This window comes from Eretmochelys imbricata, chromosome 1, assembly GCF_965152235.1.
Source record: "Eretmochelys imbricata isolate rEreImb1 chromosome 1, rEreImb1.hap1, whole genome shotgun sequence".
Classification (NCBI taxonomy): domain Eukaryota; kingdom Metazoa; phylum Chordata; order Testudines; family Cheloniidae; genus Eretmochelys; species Eretmochelys imbricata.
Window position 1 is genome coordinate 223606297 of NC_135572.1, and position 18395 is coordinate 223624691.

The 18395-nt window shown below is 46.8% G+C and overlaps 2 protein-coding genes across 2 annotated transcripts in view; one reads left to right on the forward strand and one right to left on the reverse strand.

Annotated features, from left to right (window-relative positions):
• The window catches only part of LOC144269822 (scavenger receptor cysteine-rich type 1 protein M130-like), a 547202-nt gene that overhangs the window by 111094 nt on the left and 417713 nt on the right, over nt 1-18395 (forward strand). The window lies entirely within an intron of this gene.
• Nucleotides 1-18395, reverse strand: part of LOC144258004 (scavenger receptor cysteine-rich type 1 protein M130-like) — a 73508-nt gene that overhangs the window by 38984 nt on the left and 16129 nt on the right. The window contains 2 exon segments of the mRNA XM_077806305.1: nt 1711-2025; nt 13525-13623. Of these exon segments, the coding sequence (XP_077662431.1) occupies nt 1711-2025; nt 13525-13623 (414 nt within the window).

An 18395-nucleotide genomic window follows, 5' to 3' on the forward strand; every position in this document is an offset into this window, starting at 1 on the left:
CCTGCTCAGCCCTTGCTGCTCCACCCCCTTCCTTTTCCCTTCCCCAAGGCCATGCCCCTGCCCCTCCCCCTCTCCAAGGCCCACCCCCACTCACTCCATCTCCCCTCCCTCCATCACTTACTCTCCCCCACCCTCACTCACTTTCACCAGGCTGGTGCAGGGGGTTGGGGTTCAAAAGGGGGTGTGGGCTCTGGGAGGGAGTTTGGGCACAGGAGGGGGTGAGGGGTGTGGGATCTGGGAGGGAGTTTGGGTGCGGGAGGGGGTGAGGGGTCGGGCTCTAGGTGGAAGTTTGGATGCAGGCTCTAGGAGCAGCAGTGTGGGAGGCGGTGAGGGCTCTGGGCTGGCGGCGCTTACCTTGGGCAGCTCCCAAAAGAGACCGGCATATCTGTCTGTCAGTGGCTCCTAGACAGGAGGGGCAAGGCATCTCCATGCACTGTCCCTGCCCACAGGCACCACCCCCGGAGCTCCCATTGGCTGCAGTTCCTGGCCAATGGGAGCTGCAGAGTCAGCACTTGGGCTGGGAGCACCATGCAGAGACCCCCCGGCCCCCTTAGCCCCCTGCCCCCATGCCACAGGGACGTACTGGCCTCTTCCGGGAGCAGCACAGACCCAGGGTCCCCGCACCGCCACCTCCCTCCCAGCGCCTTCTTCATGCCAGGGAACAGCTGTTCTCCAGCGTGAAGGAGGTACTGGAAGAGGGGGAGGAGTTAAGGGAGGGAGAGGAGTTGATCAGCGGGGCCCGCTGACCCCCTGGAGTACCCTTGGAGACCCCAGTTTGAGAAATGCTGAATTAGGTGATAGGAGCTAAAGGTATCACATGTGCATACATTGCAATTTGGCAATGCACATGTTTTTAATTTATATTCTTTCCGTGTTTGTTGCCTAATATTTGCTTCCAGAAGTCACTGCTGCTTCACATGACTTTACAAATTACACCCATGCAATAGCACGGGCTTTCTGCTAGTCTCTAATAATGAGATCTGTATGAATGGGTGGCACAAAGCCAACCCCCATTGCAGGGCAATAACAGAAAACTAGCCACAACTGCTCCAATTCTGTCAAGTAAGTTTAAAATAACGCCGGGCCTCTTCATAGCACTATGCATTCAAGTGCCTGAAAGCACTTTACACTCATGAGGTTAAGCCTCACAGCCACTCGCTGAGGTAGATAGTATATTGTTGTCTCCATTTTACAGATGGAGAAATTGAGACATGGGACATTATTGAATACAGCAGCACAATGTGAAATAAAAACCAGGTCTTGTGATTTCTGGTTCTGGGCTCTGACCACTACAGCCTGCCCCCTCCCTTTACAGATCTATCTGAGTAGGGAGGAGAGTGCTCAGCAGTGGAGAACATGCATCACTAGTGGAGGATAAGGAGAATCAGAGCTCTCCTGGGACCCTATCTGTGTAGTAGGAGAAAAGTGAATAGAACTGTCCCCATTTATTGGAACGACTTGAAATAGAGTGAGGAATGTGAGAAAGATAATGGAGTTTCCCGCCATCACAACTTGGCTCCTAGGTGGTGGGAAAGTGGAGCCACCCCCTCTAGCAGACAGGAATCCTTTGGAGCAACATGGAAACATGTAAAGTCTTCTCAGATTTCGGTTCACAGGAGGGATATGTGAATGTGGGAGAAAAGAGACTGAGTAGCCCATGTGTAGGGCCCATGTTAGTGACATGTTAAAGTGATCAGTTTGAATTCTTACCTGAACACAATATGCTGACAGCATCAGTGTGGGAGCATGTGTCATTAGGACAGGACATCCTGGGACAGTTTGAAAGGACAGCCTCATTCCCCACACACTGAAACTCTTCCTTCCAGATCAGGTCAAGTCCTTCTCCAAAGTGAGCTGCTCCCAACGTGGCTACAGCCTGTCCACACCCTAATTCATTGCAGATAACTGTAGCAGCTTTGAAATCTAAGTGCGAATCGCAGACTGTCTCCCATGATTTTCCATGTTTGACTTCAACACATCCTGAGCAGACAGTGTCCCCTCCAGTCAGACGGACCTCAATGCGACCTAGAGAGTCAACACATTCATCAGTGCATGCTGGTTATGCTGCCATCCCATAGCCTCTCCCGTGCCTTCATGGGGACAAAATGAAGGGCACCTTCTCCCAACAGAGCCCTTTACCCTGTATGACAGTTCCTGTGTTCCAGTGATAAGAGAGAGTTTAAATAAGAGGGCAAAGTGTGACACTGCTGGGGGCTGGGGAAAGACAGTGACAGTTCTTGGGAGTGCATAGGTAGACCACAAAGCAACGTTAGTGTGCGTGTGCTGGCACTTCTCAGGAAGGATATTGTGTTCTGCTTCAGTGACACACAACAGTGATTGGGTTAGTGTCTAAATCAGAACCATAAAAACAAAAGCCTTTCAATGTCGAAGTAGTGACAAAAGATGAGACTTTCAGAAGCATCTTTTATGAGCACAAGTCCCACCAAAAGCCAATGGGACTTATGCGCCTAATTTACTTAAGCACTTTTGAAAATACATAGAAAAGAAAACAGCTTCTTGGTTTTTAATCTACTGATTCATTGTGAGACCTTGCAATCTCTTTGTTTGCTTGCAGAAACAGGGAGATTCCCTGGAACGGTGACTTTAGCACAAGCTCAGTAAGAGCAGAACATGTGTTTATCACTGGAAGAGAGGACAGATACAGCTCCCTTCTTGTTGCTGGTGCTGCTGACTCTAAAAATCCCTTTGCCTTTCCCCAGCCAGGTGGCACCCCCATCCCTGACCTCACCCAGGGTGTCTCAGAGAGCATAGCTGCAGATCATGCATTTAGACGGACTTTGTGAGGGGTGTTTGGCCCATCTGTTTCTTTTCAGTGAGGATTGTGTGGCTGCCTGGTCAGGTGAGACAGGTCTGTTTATTGTGTTTAATGTGCATTGTCTCAACGAGGGCCATGTGGCTGGGATCCGTGGATCTTTGATCAGCCCTGATGTCTGAAGTCTCTTAATGGGTAATCCCTCTTGGTTAGCAAGGGGATGGAGCTGAGCAGAGAGGCTTTATATATTGATCAGTTGTCAGATGAACTCCGGAGCAGGTGAACAGAAGCAGCAAACAGGAGAGTTTTGGAGCGGGTCTATAGGAGGGACTGTGCGAGGTTTCCTTTTAGGTACAGTTCTTTGCTCAATACCATGATGGCCAGTGATAAACCAGTGACTGTGATTGGATATGCCATTCTTTCCAGCCTGAAACCAGAAGGGTCTTCCTATGTATGAAGAATAAAGTGGCTGTCCTGGAACAAAATATTGTTTGTTTGGAAGGACAGGTGCAAACACTATGGCGCACCTGAGAGACCTAGGAGCTCTTGGACAGACAGATTCAGGAAGTAGCACCACTCCATATTCCAGGAAGGAAGGAAGGAACTGGTCCCAAAGGAACCAAAGAGAGAGGAAATCAGAGAGGAGGCTTGGCAATTCATAACCACCAGAAGCAAAAGGAACTGTGGCTTTCCATATGGCTGGAATTAGAGAAGGATGTGCAGGCTGTGACCACCGCAGAGAAGAGGGAGGAATAACTCAAAGTTAGAAGTAGCCAATTGTTACTATGTTCTCAGCATAGAAAATTGGAGAAAATGTTTCTCAAGATCCACCTGGTTGAATGAAACAGAGAGGTGTATGGGACACACCTCTGGATGGCTGCTCAGGCAAACCCACAAGACAATCAAAGGTGCTCACAGGGATCTTCAACCATCAAAAGAAGACAGACGATCCTTGTTGGGGGATTCTATATTAAGAGCTTGTCTACACACACAAAGCTGCAGCATTTAGATGCTGTGTATGCTGACTGGAGAGCTTCTCCCATGACATAGGTACTCCATCTCCCTGAGAGGTTGTAGCTATGTTGATGGGAGAAGTTCGTAGTGTAGACCAGGGGTTCTCAATCTTTTTCTTTCTGAGCCCCCCCGCAACATGTTATAAAAACTCCATGGCCCACCTGGTCCACAACAACTGGTTTTCTGCATATAAAAGCCAGGGCTGGTGTTAGGGGGTAGCAAGCAGGGCAACTGTCTGGGGCACCATGCCACAGGGAGCCCCACAATGCTAAGTTGCTCAGGCTTTGGTTTCAGGCCCGGGTGGTGGGGCTCAGGGCCTCGTGCTTCAGCCCCATGCAGTGGGGCTTCAGCTTTCTGCCCTGAGCCCCAGCGAGTTCAATGCTGGCCCTGATTGGCAGACTCCCTGAAACCTGCTCACGCCCCCCCCATGGGGACCCAGACCCCTGGTTGAGAACTACTGGTTTAGACCACACCTAAGAATGGAAAGAACATTCTGCAAGGGACAGCTGGACAACAGGAGGTGTGCTGTCTTCCCAGAGCCAGGACATGAGACATCAGTCCAAGACTGGATAGGCTTCTGAAGTCAGTGGGCAAGGATCCACTGGTGATGGTGCATATTGGCACTAATGACGGTGCTTCCCAAGATACCTCACACATTATAGGTGGCTTCAGGTAACTTAAGTGCTGAAAGAGAAGAATGTCTGATTGATCTTCTCAGAGCTCCGTCCTGTTCTGCAAGCAAAGTAAAACAGAAGGCAGAAGATTCTGGAACTGAACCACTGGCTAGGTAAGTGGTGTAAGGTTTAGAGTTTTGGTTTTGTGGAACATTCTATGGGGAGAGGGGGTGGTACAGTTTGGATAGCCTCCAGCTCTGTGGAAGGGGAACCAATCCTCTAGGGCAGTGGTTCTCAAACTTTATTTTTCGCGGACCACTTGAAAATTGTTGAGGGTCTCTGTGGACCACGTCATGATCTTTCCAAATGTTGTTTGTACCGTTAGCTAACTATTGTAAAGCACTTTGGATAAAAGCACTATATTAAAAAAACCTTAATAATAATTAACTTTTTTTGTTCCACCAATAAAAGCACACAACTCATATTTTAATATCAGTAGTCTTACCTTCCTAATGCAATGGATGTGCTCTCTGTCCCCCTGCTGTGGCAGCCCCCGAGTTGGGGCTGGGAAGGAGTGGGGTCTCCCCTGCCGTGGCAGCCACCAAGCTGGACTGGGAAGGAGGGGGGTCTCTCCCCCACCAGAGCAGCCACAGAGCTAAGGCTGCGAAGGAGGGCTGTATCTCCCAGGTAGCCACAGCCCTGGAGCTAGGGAAAGTCGCCTCTTTCTCTAGCTGCAGCAGCCCTGCACGTCCCAAACTCCCCCCACCCTCTCTTCTCATTCCACTTCCCCTTCCCACCTACTCCCTATTCCCCACAAGGCCACCACCTCACCTTACATGTGCGTCTTCTCCAGGGTCCAGGCACCTAATTAGTGGAGCCACACCTGCACGGCTCCACTAATTAGATGGGTGGCCCTTCATTCTCTTGTGTGTGGCTGCACAGGTGCTCACCTTAGAGGGAACTATCTGTGGACCACCTGAATGGAGCTCACGGACCAGTGGTGGTCACGGACCACAGTTTGAGAACCTCTGCTCTAGGGAACAAGCTGGCTAGACTAGTCAGGCGGGCATTAAACTAACAACAAAAGGTGAGGAGGAAAAGGGGGAACAAATAAGCACTCCTTTAGCACAAAACATGATGTTGAGAATGAAATTAATCAAAGCACGTGGAAAGACACAATTATTTAATGGCCTATACACCAATTCTAGGAGTCTGGGTAATAAACTAGAAGAATTGGAGTTGCTCATTAATGAGTAGAGCTGGTAAATAATTTAGTTTTCAGTTCGCTGGCAAGCCCGAAAAATAATGATAAAAAAATCAGTTTTATTCTAACCAAATCTGAAAATTCCAAAACATTTTGATGAATCGGAAAAAGTTCAGTTTCAGTCAAATGAAACATTTTATTTGACCCAAAACATTTTGTTTCTGGGCATTTTGAAGGGCTAGATTTACAAAATGGCTAGAGGAGGAGCCTCTCTTATAAACTTCAGCACAGTGGCTAGGGTACTCACCTGGCATGTGGGAGACCCAGATTCAGTTGCCCACTGTGCCTGATATGGAGGAGGAGTTTGAACTTGCGTCTTCCATGTGCAAAACAGTGCCCCAGCCACTGGGCTATGGGGCATTCTGATGTGGGTCTTTCTCAGTCTCTCCTAGTGAAGCTGTTCCATTGTGTATAAATAATGAAATAGTCCAATGTAAGCAGGAGTATGAATTTGGTTCTCCCTCTGCCAGCTGAGTGCTCCAACCACCAGGTTAAAGAGTCATTCTCACTCTCTCTTTCTCTGGCCCAATGACTATTCAAAATAAAGGGTTACTGATCACAGAAATAAAAATTAGTAGTTTGCTCAGCTGAAAGTGATAATGACTTGATCACACTTGTTATGCTCAAACAGAACACAATCCAAACCAGTAATAATAATGATATGCAAGCTGAATAAACTCCAGCCCAGCAATATAGCACCAATTTTGCAAAGACCAGAGTCTTTGAAATCTAAACCTGTAATTGTTAGAGAAGTAGAAGCAGATACTAATTGTATTTGTCTGTGTTTACCTCTACCTATTAGAAGTTAACAATGTGATCTAATTAGCTAGTAGATGATAAACTTCTGTTCCTGTCTGTTATTATATTCTATTGATTCAGAGATCTAAAAGGAATATTAGCAATTAGATGAAGCTTGTGGTGTAATAATATAATTGTCTTTATTTCTCTTTGAAGTTTGTAGTAAACTACCTCTGAAGTGCTTGAATCGTTAATAACCTTGTGTTAATTAATGCAGCTAGTTACCCATGTGTGCCTAGGAAATTTAGCTTCAAAGGAACAATGTACATTACCTATTCTTCATCCAAGAAATACCTGTGGTTACAAGAGGCTTCTCAGCCTGCTTGGGAACTATAAAAAGGGTCTCAGGCCTGATCCTGTTTATTTCAGATCTACTTAAACTTCACCAGGGGAAGTTCAAGAAGTAAGAAGTAAGTAAGAGGTCTCCAGATGTATTTCAATTACCCTGCAAATTTTCATGGAAGAATTTGACCAAATTCTATACATGGATTGCCTAATGGACTATAGCTTTTAAATTGATTCCAGAAGGATTTTTACAAAGCAGGAGCCTTGCCAGTTCTCTAGTGAAACTGACCTAAGAAATTTATTCATATCTGTATTAGGGCTGTCGATTAATCACAGTTAACTCACGCGATTAACTAAAAACAATTAATTGTGATTAAAAAATGAATTGTGATTAATCACAGTTTTAATCGCACTGTTAAACAATAGAATACCAATATAAATGTATTAAATATTTTGGATGTTTTTCTACATTTTTAAATATATTGATTTCAATTACAACATGGTATACAACGTTGACAGTGTTCACTTTATATTATTATTTTTATTACAAATATTTGCACTGCAAAAATGGCAAACAAAAGAAATTGTATTTTACAATTCACCTCATACAAGTACTTTATCATGTAGGTGCAACTTACAAATGTTGATTTTTTTTGTTACCTAACTGCACTCAAAAACAAAAGAATGTAAAACTTCAGAATCTACAAGTCCACTCAGTCCTACTTCTTGTTCAGCCAGTCGCTAAGACAAACAAGTTTGTTTACATTTATGGGAGATAATGCTGCCTCTCTTCTTATTTACAATGTCACCTGAAAGTGAGAACAGGCACAGCACTTTTGTAGCCCGCATTGCAAGGTATTTACGTGCTAGTTATGCTAAACATTAGTGTGACCCTTCATGCTACAGCCACCATTCCAGGGGATATGCTTCCATACTGATAATGCTTGTTAAAAAAAATGCATTAATTAAATTTGTAACTGAACTCCTTGCGGGGAGAATTGTATGTCTCCTACTCTGTTTTACCCACATTCTGCCATATATTTTATGTTATGGCAGTCTCGGATGATGACCCAGCACATGTTATTCATTTTAAGAACTCTTTCACTGCAGATTTGACAAAACACAAAGAAGGTACCAATGTGAGATTTCTACAGATAACTACAGCACTTGACCCAAGTTTTTAGAATCTTAAGTGCCTTCCAAAATGTGAGAGGGATGAGGTGTGCTTTCAGAAGTCTTAAAAGAGCAACAATCCAATGCGGAAACTGCAGAACCCGAACCACCAAAAAAGAAAATCAACCTTTCTGCTGGTGGCATCTGACTCTGATGATGAAACTGAACATGACTCGGTCCCCACTGCTTTGAGTGGTTATCGAGCAGAACCCATTATCAGCATGGACACCTGTCCTCTGGAATAGTGGCTGAAGCATGAAAGGACATATGAATATTTAGTGCATCTGGCATATAAATATCTTGCAACACCAGCTACAACAGTGCTATGAGAATGCCTGATCTCACTTTCAGGTGATATTGTAAACAAGAAGTGGGCAGCATCATCTCCTGCAAATGTAACAAACGTGTTTGTCTGAGCGACTGGCTGAACAAGAAGTATGACTGAACAGACTTGTAGGCTCTAAAGTTTTACATTGTTTTATTTTTGAATACAGTTATTTTTTGTACATAATTCTACACTTGTAAGTTCAACTTTCATGATAAACAGATTGCACTACAGTACTTGTATTAGGTGAATTGAAAAATACTATTTTTTTTTTTACTGTGCAAATAGTTGTAATCAAAATAAAGTGAGCACTGTACACTTTGTATTGTGTTGTATTTGAAATCAATATATTTGAACATGTAGAAAATATCCAAAACTATTTAAATAAATGGTATTCTATTATTGTTTAACAGTGCGATTAATCACGCGATTAATTGCTATTATTTTTTTTAATTGTTTGACAGCCCTAATCTGTATGTATAATGATCTGTCAACCGCATAAACTTTTTCTTTCTTTTTTAACAAATCTTAGATTAGTTAATAAGAATTGGCTGTAAGCATGCATTTCGGTAAGATCTGAAATATTCATTGACCTGAGGGGTAATGTGTCTGATCCTTTGGGATCAGGTAGCAAATCTATTCTGTGCTTCTTCTCCAGATAAGACTGGGTAATGTTGGTGTAACTGGCTGGCGTAAACCAGCGCAGACATTAAGTGGCTCTAAACAGAAGTGTGAAGCTGGTGTATAGGGATCCTACCTGAAAAATGTCATGCTCCATGCTGGCATCTCTTCTCTTCTCCCTTGGTGAGACACATCCATTTTCATGCTTCTCCCCCTGTACTGCCTTGGTGTACACAACTAGTGCCTGGTATGTAGACTATGGGAATTGTGATGTATTTGGCTTGGTGCGATATGGATCATTGGCCATACAGGTTTTCAGCAGGTGCAGGGTATGAAAGCCAAAGAGGGGCCATGCAGACAAGACAGGTGGGAGACAGGGAAAGTGGCAAAGAAGCTCAGCTGATTATTGACTGGTGAAGTGAGGCCTTTCAACATACTGCTTATCAGGAGGGGGAAAGGGTCATCTTGCAGGCCAATACATGTGAATATTGTCTTAGCACAGACTCTGAGCAACTATACAGTGGTTGTGACCTGGGAGCAGAGCTCACAAACTGCCAAGGTCCAGACTTGCAATGTGTGACAAAGACCCAAAATGAAGGACACAAAATTAATTAGTGCAGGAAACTTAAAATGCTTTGTGATCCTTTCCTTTAGTATAAATGACTCTGTAACCTCTGGGAAATGATTCTTCATTTCTGATTAAAATTATTGTCAATAATAGATGTGAGTGGACACTCAATGTAAGTGGCTCATCGGTCACTTTGGGACCACAATGAGTTACACACCTCAGAATGAGGTACACCAGAGTGGGATTTATAGGAGTGAGGGTTTCTCAGACAGGTAGGTTTCAGAGTAGCAGCCGTGTAAGTCTGTATCCACAAAAGGAAAAGGAGGACTTGTGGCACCTTAGAGACGAACAAATTTATTTGAGCATAAGCTTTCTTGAGCTACAGCTCACTTCATCGGATGCATTCATTGGAAAATACGGTGGGGAGATTTATATACACAGAGAACATGAAATAATGGGTGTTACCATACAGACTGTAACGAGAGTGATCAGGTAAGGTGAGCTATTACCAGCAGGAGAGTGGGGGCTGGGGGGAACCTTTTGTAGTGATAATCAAGGTGGGCCATTTCCAGCAGTTGACAAGAACGTCTGAGGAACAGCTGGTGGGGGGGAATAAACATGGGGAAATAGTTTTACTTTGTGTAATGACCCATCCACTCCCAGTCTTTATTCAAGCCTAAGTTAATTGTATCCAGTTTGCAAATTAATTCCAATTCAGCAGTCTCTCGTTGGAGTCTGTTTTTGAAGTTTTTTTCTTGAAGAATTGCCACTTTGAGATCTGTAATCGAGTGACCAAAGAGATTGAAGTGTTCTCCGACTGGTTTCTGAATGTTATAATTCTTGACGTATGACTTGTGTCCATTTATTCTTTTACGTAGAGACTGTCCGGTTTGGCCAATGTACATGGTAGAGTGGCATTGCTGGCACATGATGGCATATATCACATTGGTAGCCCCGAACTAAAACCTCTCCAACGCATCATCAAGGATCTACAACCTATCCTGAAGGACAACCCATCACTCTCACAGATCTTGGGAGACAGGCCAATCCTTGCTTACAGACAGCCCCCCAACCTGAAGCAAATACTCACGAGCAACTACACACCACACAACAGAACCACTAACCCTGGAAGCTATCCGTGCACCAAAGCCCGTTGCCAACTGTGTCCACATATCTATTCAGGAGACACCATCATAGGGCCTAATCACATCAGCCACACTATCAGAGGCTCGTTCACCTGCACATCTTTATTTCTTTACAGTCTACCTCATCATTCATATACAATGCTACTCCACCACCTTTGCCTTTATTTCTGTCTTTCCTAAACAGCACATACCCTTCAATACCTGTACTCCAGTCATGACTACTATTCCACCATGTTTCTGTTATCTCTATAATATCTGCTTTCACTTCCTGCACCAATAGCTCTAGTTCCTCCATTTTGTTATCTAGGCTCCTCGCATTAGTGTACAAACATCTTACATTTTTGCTGTTTGGCTTCTCTCACATTCTTTACCCGATTAGGCACAGACATTCTACCACCAGTATTACCTATTAGACTGGTATCTACATTACCTTTCCTCCTTATGTCCATTCTCCTACCCATGGCTGTATCCTTTTTTACTTCGTTTTCTTCCCTCTCAATGTTAAAATCTGGCATGGAGATTACCTGTACATCTCCCAACCATCTCCCACAAATTCGTAGTTTAAAGCTCTCTTAATCAGTTGTGCCAGTCTCCATCCTAGAAGTCTATTTCCCTCCCTACTCAGGTGAAGTCCGTCCCAAGAGAACAGTCCTCTGTCCATGAATGCTTCCCAGTGGCCATATATCCCAAAGCCCTCCTTATAGCACCACTGCCTGAGCCATCTGTTGAGCATAATAATCTTGTCATACCTTTGTTGCCCTTCTCTAGGAACAGGCAGAATCCCACTGAAGATCACCTGTGCCTTGATTTCCTTAAGTGTCTTCCCCAGCCTGGCATAGTCTCCCTTGATATGTTCCAGCGAGAATCTAGCTGTATCATTTGTTCCCACATGAAGGACAATGAGTGGATTCTTTCCTGCTCCCGTTAGGATCCTCTTCAGCATCAGGTCCACATCCCGTATCTTAGCACCCGGCAGACAGCACACCCTTCTGTTCTCTGGATCAGCTCTGGTTACAGGTCTGTCTATTCTTCTCAGTAAGAAGTCCCCAATCACATAGACCTGCCTTTTCCTGGTGATGGTGCAATTCTCCAGTCTATCCCCTGTTCCTTCTGGCTACAAGTCCTCTTGATTCCTATTGTCCGTTGCAATCCTCTGCAGGCCATCCCGTATCCTCCTGGGGCTGATATTTGGTGTTGTTATCTCCATTGACTCTTCCCCTCTTCCTATAGGATGAGCTGCTCTTCTCTTCTTCCTTGCCCTCTCTCCTTCAGTGACCACCTGCTGTGTCTCTTCATCATTTTCCAACTCTGCAAGCCTGTTCCTGAGCTCTATTTCTCCTTCACTAGCCCGTCTTTTCCTCTGCCTGGCTCTTTTAGTCACATGCTTCCACTGTCCACTTTCCGCACCCAGCAGTCTCCCCTCAGAGTTCTTTGGTCCTGCTTCCATCTGCAAGTCTGAGCTTTTCCCTTCAGCCTCCTCATGTCTTTGCTCCATCATCCACTCGAACCCCCTTCTAAACTCAACCAGAGTTTCCACCTGCATCTCTAATCCTCGGATCTTTCCTTCCATCAGCTCTATCAGACGGCACTTCATGCAGACGAGACTCTTTTCAGGTACCCCCTCCAGGATCATGTACATGCTGCTGCTTCTACATCCAGTCATCTTCATTGTGTCTTCCGCTGCTTGGGTCACTTCCCCTACTGCCTCTGTATCTGTCATCGCCTTCTCACCTAAGTCCTGTTAGTCCAGGAAACACAAACCAAACCCCCCCACCAACAGCAAAACAAACCCCCAACGAGCACCAAAACACTGCCAGACCACCCCACACTCCCTTCACTAGCCTGTCTGTTCCTCTGCCGGGCTCTCCTGGTCTGCCCCCCAAACTCCCCTTGCAAACTCCCACTCAAACTCAGCTCTGCTTGCTGGCTCCTGTGACACTGCAGCTGTCTGCCTTGTAAATGCTTGTGCCTAATTCCCAGCCAGCCGGTCAGATTCCTCTGTACCCTCTGGATATTCTCCAAGTCCCCAAACCACAGTGACAGGCCCTCAAATTCAGGATTTACAAGCCCAGAGCTGCTGCCACAGAGACAAGAACAGGCCCAGTGGGAATGGGTGTGTGGCTGCAAGACTCCCACGTTTGGCTCCTCCTGTTATGCAAATAAGCTGGTGTCTGCACTTGTGCATTTCTGGTATAAAAATACTGGGGAATAAGGATGGTGCAACTCAGTCAGTTGCACCAGGATCACAAGAGACAGTGCGGCTGCAGGACTCACTTTACGCAGGAAACCCAGACTCAAGCCCAGAGACAGCTTGGCCCTGCTATATCCTTGCAACAGTGCCAAACCTGGCACAGAGTTTGAGAGGGGAGCCAATGCACCTCCATCTGCTGTGGGTTACTCTAGCTCAGGGCCTCTTGAGGAGGGCATTTATGCCATATGTATTTGCTCAGGATGGGGGGGGGGCTCTTAGTAACTTTGTGGCCCCTTTGTGCTGCCATAGGTCATAGCTGGGGCCAAAATAGGTACAATCTAACCTAATCTGAACAAGTTGAGACTCAGGGTTCCTCTCCTGTTGTCTCAGGGAACTCTGGGGAAATCTCCACAGCACTTGCCCCCACTGGCTCCTGTCCCAGCTCCAGCAGCCACAGGCAGGTCACCGTTGCTGCTGCTGCCCTGGGGAGACACTAGGGTGTTGTATCCGGGCACGTACGCAGCACAGACCTGCTAATGGGGCCACCCAACCCACCCCTAGCCCATGACAACTGTCCCAGCTGCCCACTGTTGGCAGCCCAGAGGATGGTGCAGCTGCTCATCCCCAGTCTGCCCAGGGGAACTCAGGGAGAGACTGGTTGGCTGTACGTGGACCAAGTGCAGCGCACGGTCCAGCTCTGAGTGCCCAGGAATGTCACACACTTTGGGTTCATTGCCTTCTCCCTCATCTTACCTGAACAGATCACTCCAATATCATATTCATGCTTACAGCTGACTGAACCCCATCCTTGATGACTGCAGTCCCAGAGAGCTGATTCGTTACAAAGGCCCCCTCACTGTTGTTAATAACCCCTCTGATCTGGATAGTATCTCACAGGGGCCCTGGGGTTTACTCCCTGCTCCACCAGGCAGGCCTATCACTGGGGAGGAAGCACGAGAGGTCTGCTCCCTTCTCAGCTCTCTGGCCTACTGGATGTTGAGTACCATCACTGTTGGGATATTTACAGCAGCAGTTTCCTGACAGTCTCCTCCCCTCCCTCACCAGGCCCACCCCCACCATCCATCGATCCTTCTCCCCACCCACACCCCAGAAAACATGCCCCACCCGCTATTGGGCACCAGCTCCTCCCTTCATGTGCAACCACCTGCAAAGGAGAACCAGCCATGTATTCTTAGTCCTCTCCTCTCCGAAACTGCTGCTCCCTCCTCAGTGCCCACATAGCTCATTTTCGTTACCACCTCAGCTCCCATCTCCCCCAAACCTCTGACCCACCAGTCTCAGATCATTAAATGTGTCCCATAAGGGTTACAGAGTGGGGGTCTCACCTGCACCCCACATCACTGTCCTTTGGCTTTTCCCCTTGTGTGCACTTGACCTCTGCCAGACTGCTCCATGGGAGAGGACACTCCTGTCCCCACCTCTGGCCCGAGACTGAGTCAGGGCATTAGACTTCAGAAACTCTGCTCAGCACCTCTCCCAGAGGGGTGAGTGACTCCTGTCTCTTCGGGGCAGAGAGCAGGAAATTATTCCAAAAACAGAAGTTTTCTTAAAGCAAGATTGATTAGAGATATAGAAAATCAGAGTAAAATAAAAAACAGTTTTGATAAGAAACCCCATGTGAAATTTTTGCAAAGCCCAGTGAGCTGGGTTCCCCTTGTATAATTACGGAGAAAAGAGCACGCGAGCTCACATCTCTTCAAAGCAATGTCCATGTTCTGACCCTCTTGTCAGGGACAAGCTGACACAGCCCCCCTATCACTGTGTCTCCAAGCCTGTGCTACCAGTCTCTTCCCATTGCTTTTTCTAGCCCTGCATGCTGTCCCTACCACATGCTAGAGTTCATCATCACATTACTGTGAGGTCACATCAGCATTTCCACAAAGCAATGTTTGACTAGGTGCCCTCTAGAGGAAAGGAATCAGTCCCTTGTCCTTCAGTACCCTTTGGGAAGTTCCCCCTACCCTCCTGTCCCCACGTCAAGCATTTCCAAGGGCACTTTGAGCTCCAAATCCTTAGACTCTCCTCACCAGTGAAGTGTGATTTGCATATCCATTGGTCTCCACTACTGGAGTTAGATCCCACCCTCAGGTTGGAGAATTTCTGTATCCAATTTCTGTTTTAGTCTGGCAGTAGCATGGATTTGCCTCTTCTTAAATTCCTCTGCTCAATTTTCCCTTGCCATGAAATATAAATTACTAACAAACTCCAGCCCCATGGTCTCAGGAGCTCTTCCAACATCTGCCGTTAAAAGCCCTGTCGGTGGTGCTGCAGGGCTAACGCAGGCTAGTCCCTACCTGTCTTGGGGCACCACGCTGTGCCCCAGAAGCAGCCAGCAGATCTGGCTTCTAGGCCAGGGAGCCACGGGGCTCTGCGCACTGCACAAACACCGGCTCCGCACTCCCACGGTGCCTGCTGGTGAAAGCAGTGCATGCCGCTTGACGCCCCCCCTAGCCTAGGAACCAGACCTGCTGGAAGCTTCCGGGGTACAGCATGGAGCCAGGACAGGCAGGAAACCTGCCTTAGCCCCACTGCGCCGCTGACCGAGAACAGTCCGAAGTAAGCCTGAGCCCCATTCCCAAGCCCCAAACCCCTGCCCCAGCCCTGAGCCCTTGCAAACCCGGAGCCCCCTACTGCACCCGAAACCCTTCATCTCCACCCTCACCCTGGAGACCTCATTCCTCCCACACCCCAACTCCCTGTCCCAGCCTGGAGCCAGCTCCTACACCCTGAACCTCTCATTTTGGCCACACCCCAGAGCCTGCACCCCCATGTAGAGCCCTCAACCCCTCCCACACCCCAACCCCCTGCCTCAGTCCCTCCCTCACTGGCTCATTCTGCCCCACCCTCACTCACAGTGAAAGTGAGTAATGGTGGGGCAGAGCGAGCCACTGAGGGAGGGGCAATGTACTGAGAGGGAGGCGGGGCCTCAAAGAAGGGGCTGGTCTGTGTTCGTTTTTATGTGATTATTAAATTAGCAACCCTATCTAAAGTTGGTGTTTCTTCTGACCTTTCTCCTCTCTATGGGAATGCCTGTATCAGACTTGGGACAAAAAATATTTATTTGAATTTATTTAAAGGCTTTTCTGTGGTGCTTCATAGCATCCCCCTGGCAACCCCAGACAGAATGAGATTGTAGAGACATACTGTTGTTATTTTTTTTAACATGAAACCAAGAAGCAGAAGAGGGCAGAGAAACTTTTCACAGACCTAAGAACTCTAGCATCCACATGTAACTTTGGAGACATTAAAGGTTCCTTAAGCAGGGACAGAATCATTTGTGGGATACATGATTCCAGTTTACAGGAGAGATTGTTGAAAGAAATAGATCTAATCCTGAAGAAATGCCTCCAAATCGAAAGGACAGCTGAACTGTCCAGGGAAAAGATCAAAACAATTACAGCCACTAATGTAGAACAAGTACATAGGCTCAAATTAATGGAATCCAGGAAGCAGGAGAGAGACTGATTGAGAATGCAGACATTGTCCAATGCATATACTATGGAAAGCAACACAAAAGGCAGAAAGAAAAATGCTCAACCTATGGACAATGATTCAAGGGGACTGAGGAACAGAACTACTTTTTCTCCCAATGCCCCAGATACCCCTGCAAGAAAAAAAGGAGCAGTACATGCAGTAACGGAAGATGCAGAGACCTGCAATGGAGAAGGTATCTGCAATATGATTTTAGCAGATCCAAAGACTCTCAATGTACACACACTACCGAAGAAGGCTGCCAGCTATTCTACTGCCATATTTCAACTATGGTATTAATCCAATGGCCGGTTCAATTCCAACTGGATTGCAAAGCCAGCTACACCCTAGTGCCAGCAACACTGATAAGCACCCAAATTAGACTGGAAAAATGTGACCAACTGCTGGTGATGTACAGTAAAACCATTCTGAGGACAGTGGGCAAATGCAGGCTGTCAGTAAGAAATCCATGAAACAAGAGACATTATAGCTTGGAAATTATAGTTCTTGATACACCAGAGTACCACCTACTGCTGGGCAGCAGGGCAGTGTGAGCCATGGATTTGATCACTGTACAACACTACATTATCCTCAACTTGAGAGAGGAGAGAGGACAGTCACCTGGGGCCCTGTGCAGCATTCTAACAGAATATAAGGACATATTTCAAGGAAATGGGCACCTAGAGGGCAAGCTCAAGTTTGAAATTGACCCCCATGCAGGGGCGGCTCTACCACTTTTGCCACCCCAAGCAGTTGCCTCTGAATTGCCACCGCCGCAATAGCAGCGGAGCAGCCACCAAATTGCCACCGCGGGACATCAATTGCCGCCCCATTCTGGAAAGCAAGTGCTTGGAGCCAGCCCTGCCCCCATGTGTAGCCGGTGAGACTACCGAAATGCAGAGCTCTGTCAACTTTGGCATAACCAAGGAAGAAGAAACTGACAAGCCTAAAAAGAAGAGGTATCATTACTTGCAGATAGTGGAACAGCAGCCCAGCAGCTATGAAAAAACCTTTAGGTAAACTGAGGATCTGCATTGATTCAAAACCACATAACAATGGAGGACATACTACCCGATTTATCCAGGGCAAAAGCGCTCCTTGTTTGTGATGTGAAGAATAGATTCTGACATACTGAGCTAGATAAAACATCCAGGCACCTGACAACCTTTGCCATGTCTTTTGTCATGTACTACTGGGTACACATGCCTATGGACATCGGCCCAGCCCCAGAGGTGTTCCAATGTAAACTGAACCAGGCACAACAGGGACTTCCAGGCATCAAGATTGCAGCTGATGACATTCTTATTATAAGAGGAGACGTCAAGAAAGAAGCAACCCAGGACCATGATACCAAGCTGTGACAATTCCTAAACAAGTCCTGGGAGTGGAATATTCAGCTAAATGTAGACAAGTTGAAGCTGAAAAGAACTGAGGCTCCCTACAATGGACATATGTTGACTCCTGAGGGACTACAGCCATACCCTGAGAAATTGACAGCCGTTAAGGAAATGCCAGATCAAAGGATTGTGAAGGAAGTGTAGTGATTTAGAAGGATGGCCAACTACCTTTCGAGATTCTGAGCACCTCTATCAGAAGCCTGTAAACCCCTGACACAGTTAACACTAAAGTGACCATATTTCCCTAAACTGATAACGGGATACAGGGCCTGGCCTGAGCCACCTGGCATTGCCACTTGTCCCCCCCAGTATTCCTCTGTGCCCTCAATTGAACCTAATAGCAGAGATGGGGGAAAGAGAAATAGGTATGGGCTGGGATCTGGGCAGCAAAGCAGGGTGTGATTGTGTGAGTGTGTGTGAGTACTTTTGAGCTCGGAGCCATGAGATGAAGCTATTTGACTATGATCCATCTAGTGGTGTGCTGCCCCTTTGGGGGCTTGGATAACAGAGGGGCAGGAAGGAGGCTCAGGGTAGCGGGAGGGACCAAGGAGACTCCAGATAGCAGCCCTGGGGAAATGTGGGGAGTCTGGGATGTGGCAGAAGTGAGGAACTGGAGGTGGACTGGGGAGGTAAAGTGGCTGGTTGGTGTGGGGGGGGGTGGAAAGGGCTCTGGGGACTGGTCCCAAAGGACAGGGAGTGGAGAGCACATGAAGCTGGGGTGGGGTGCATAAGTCT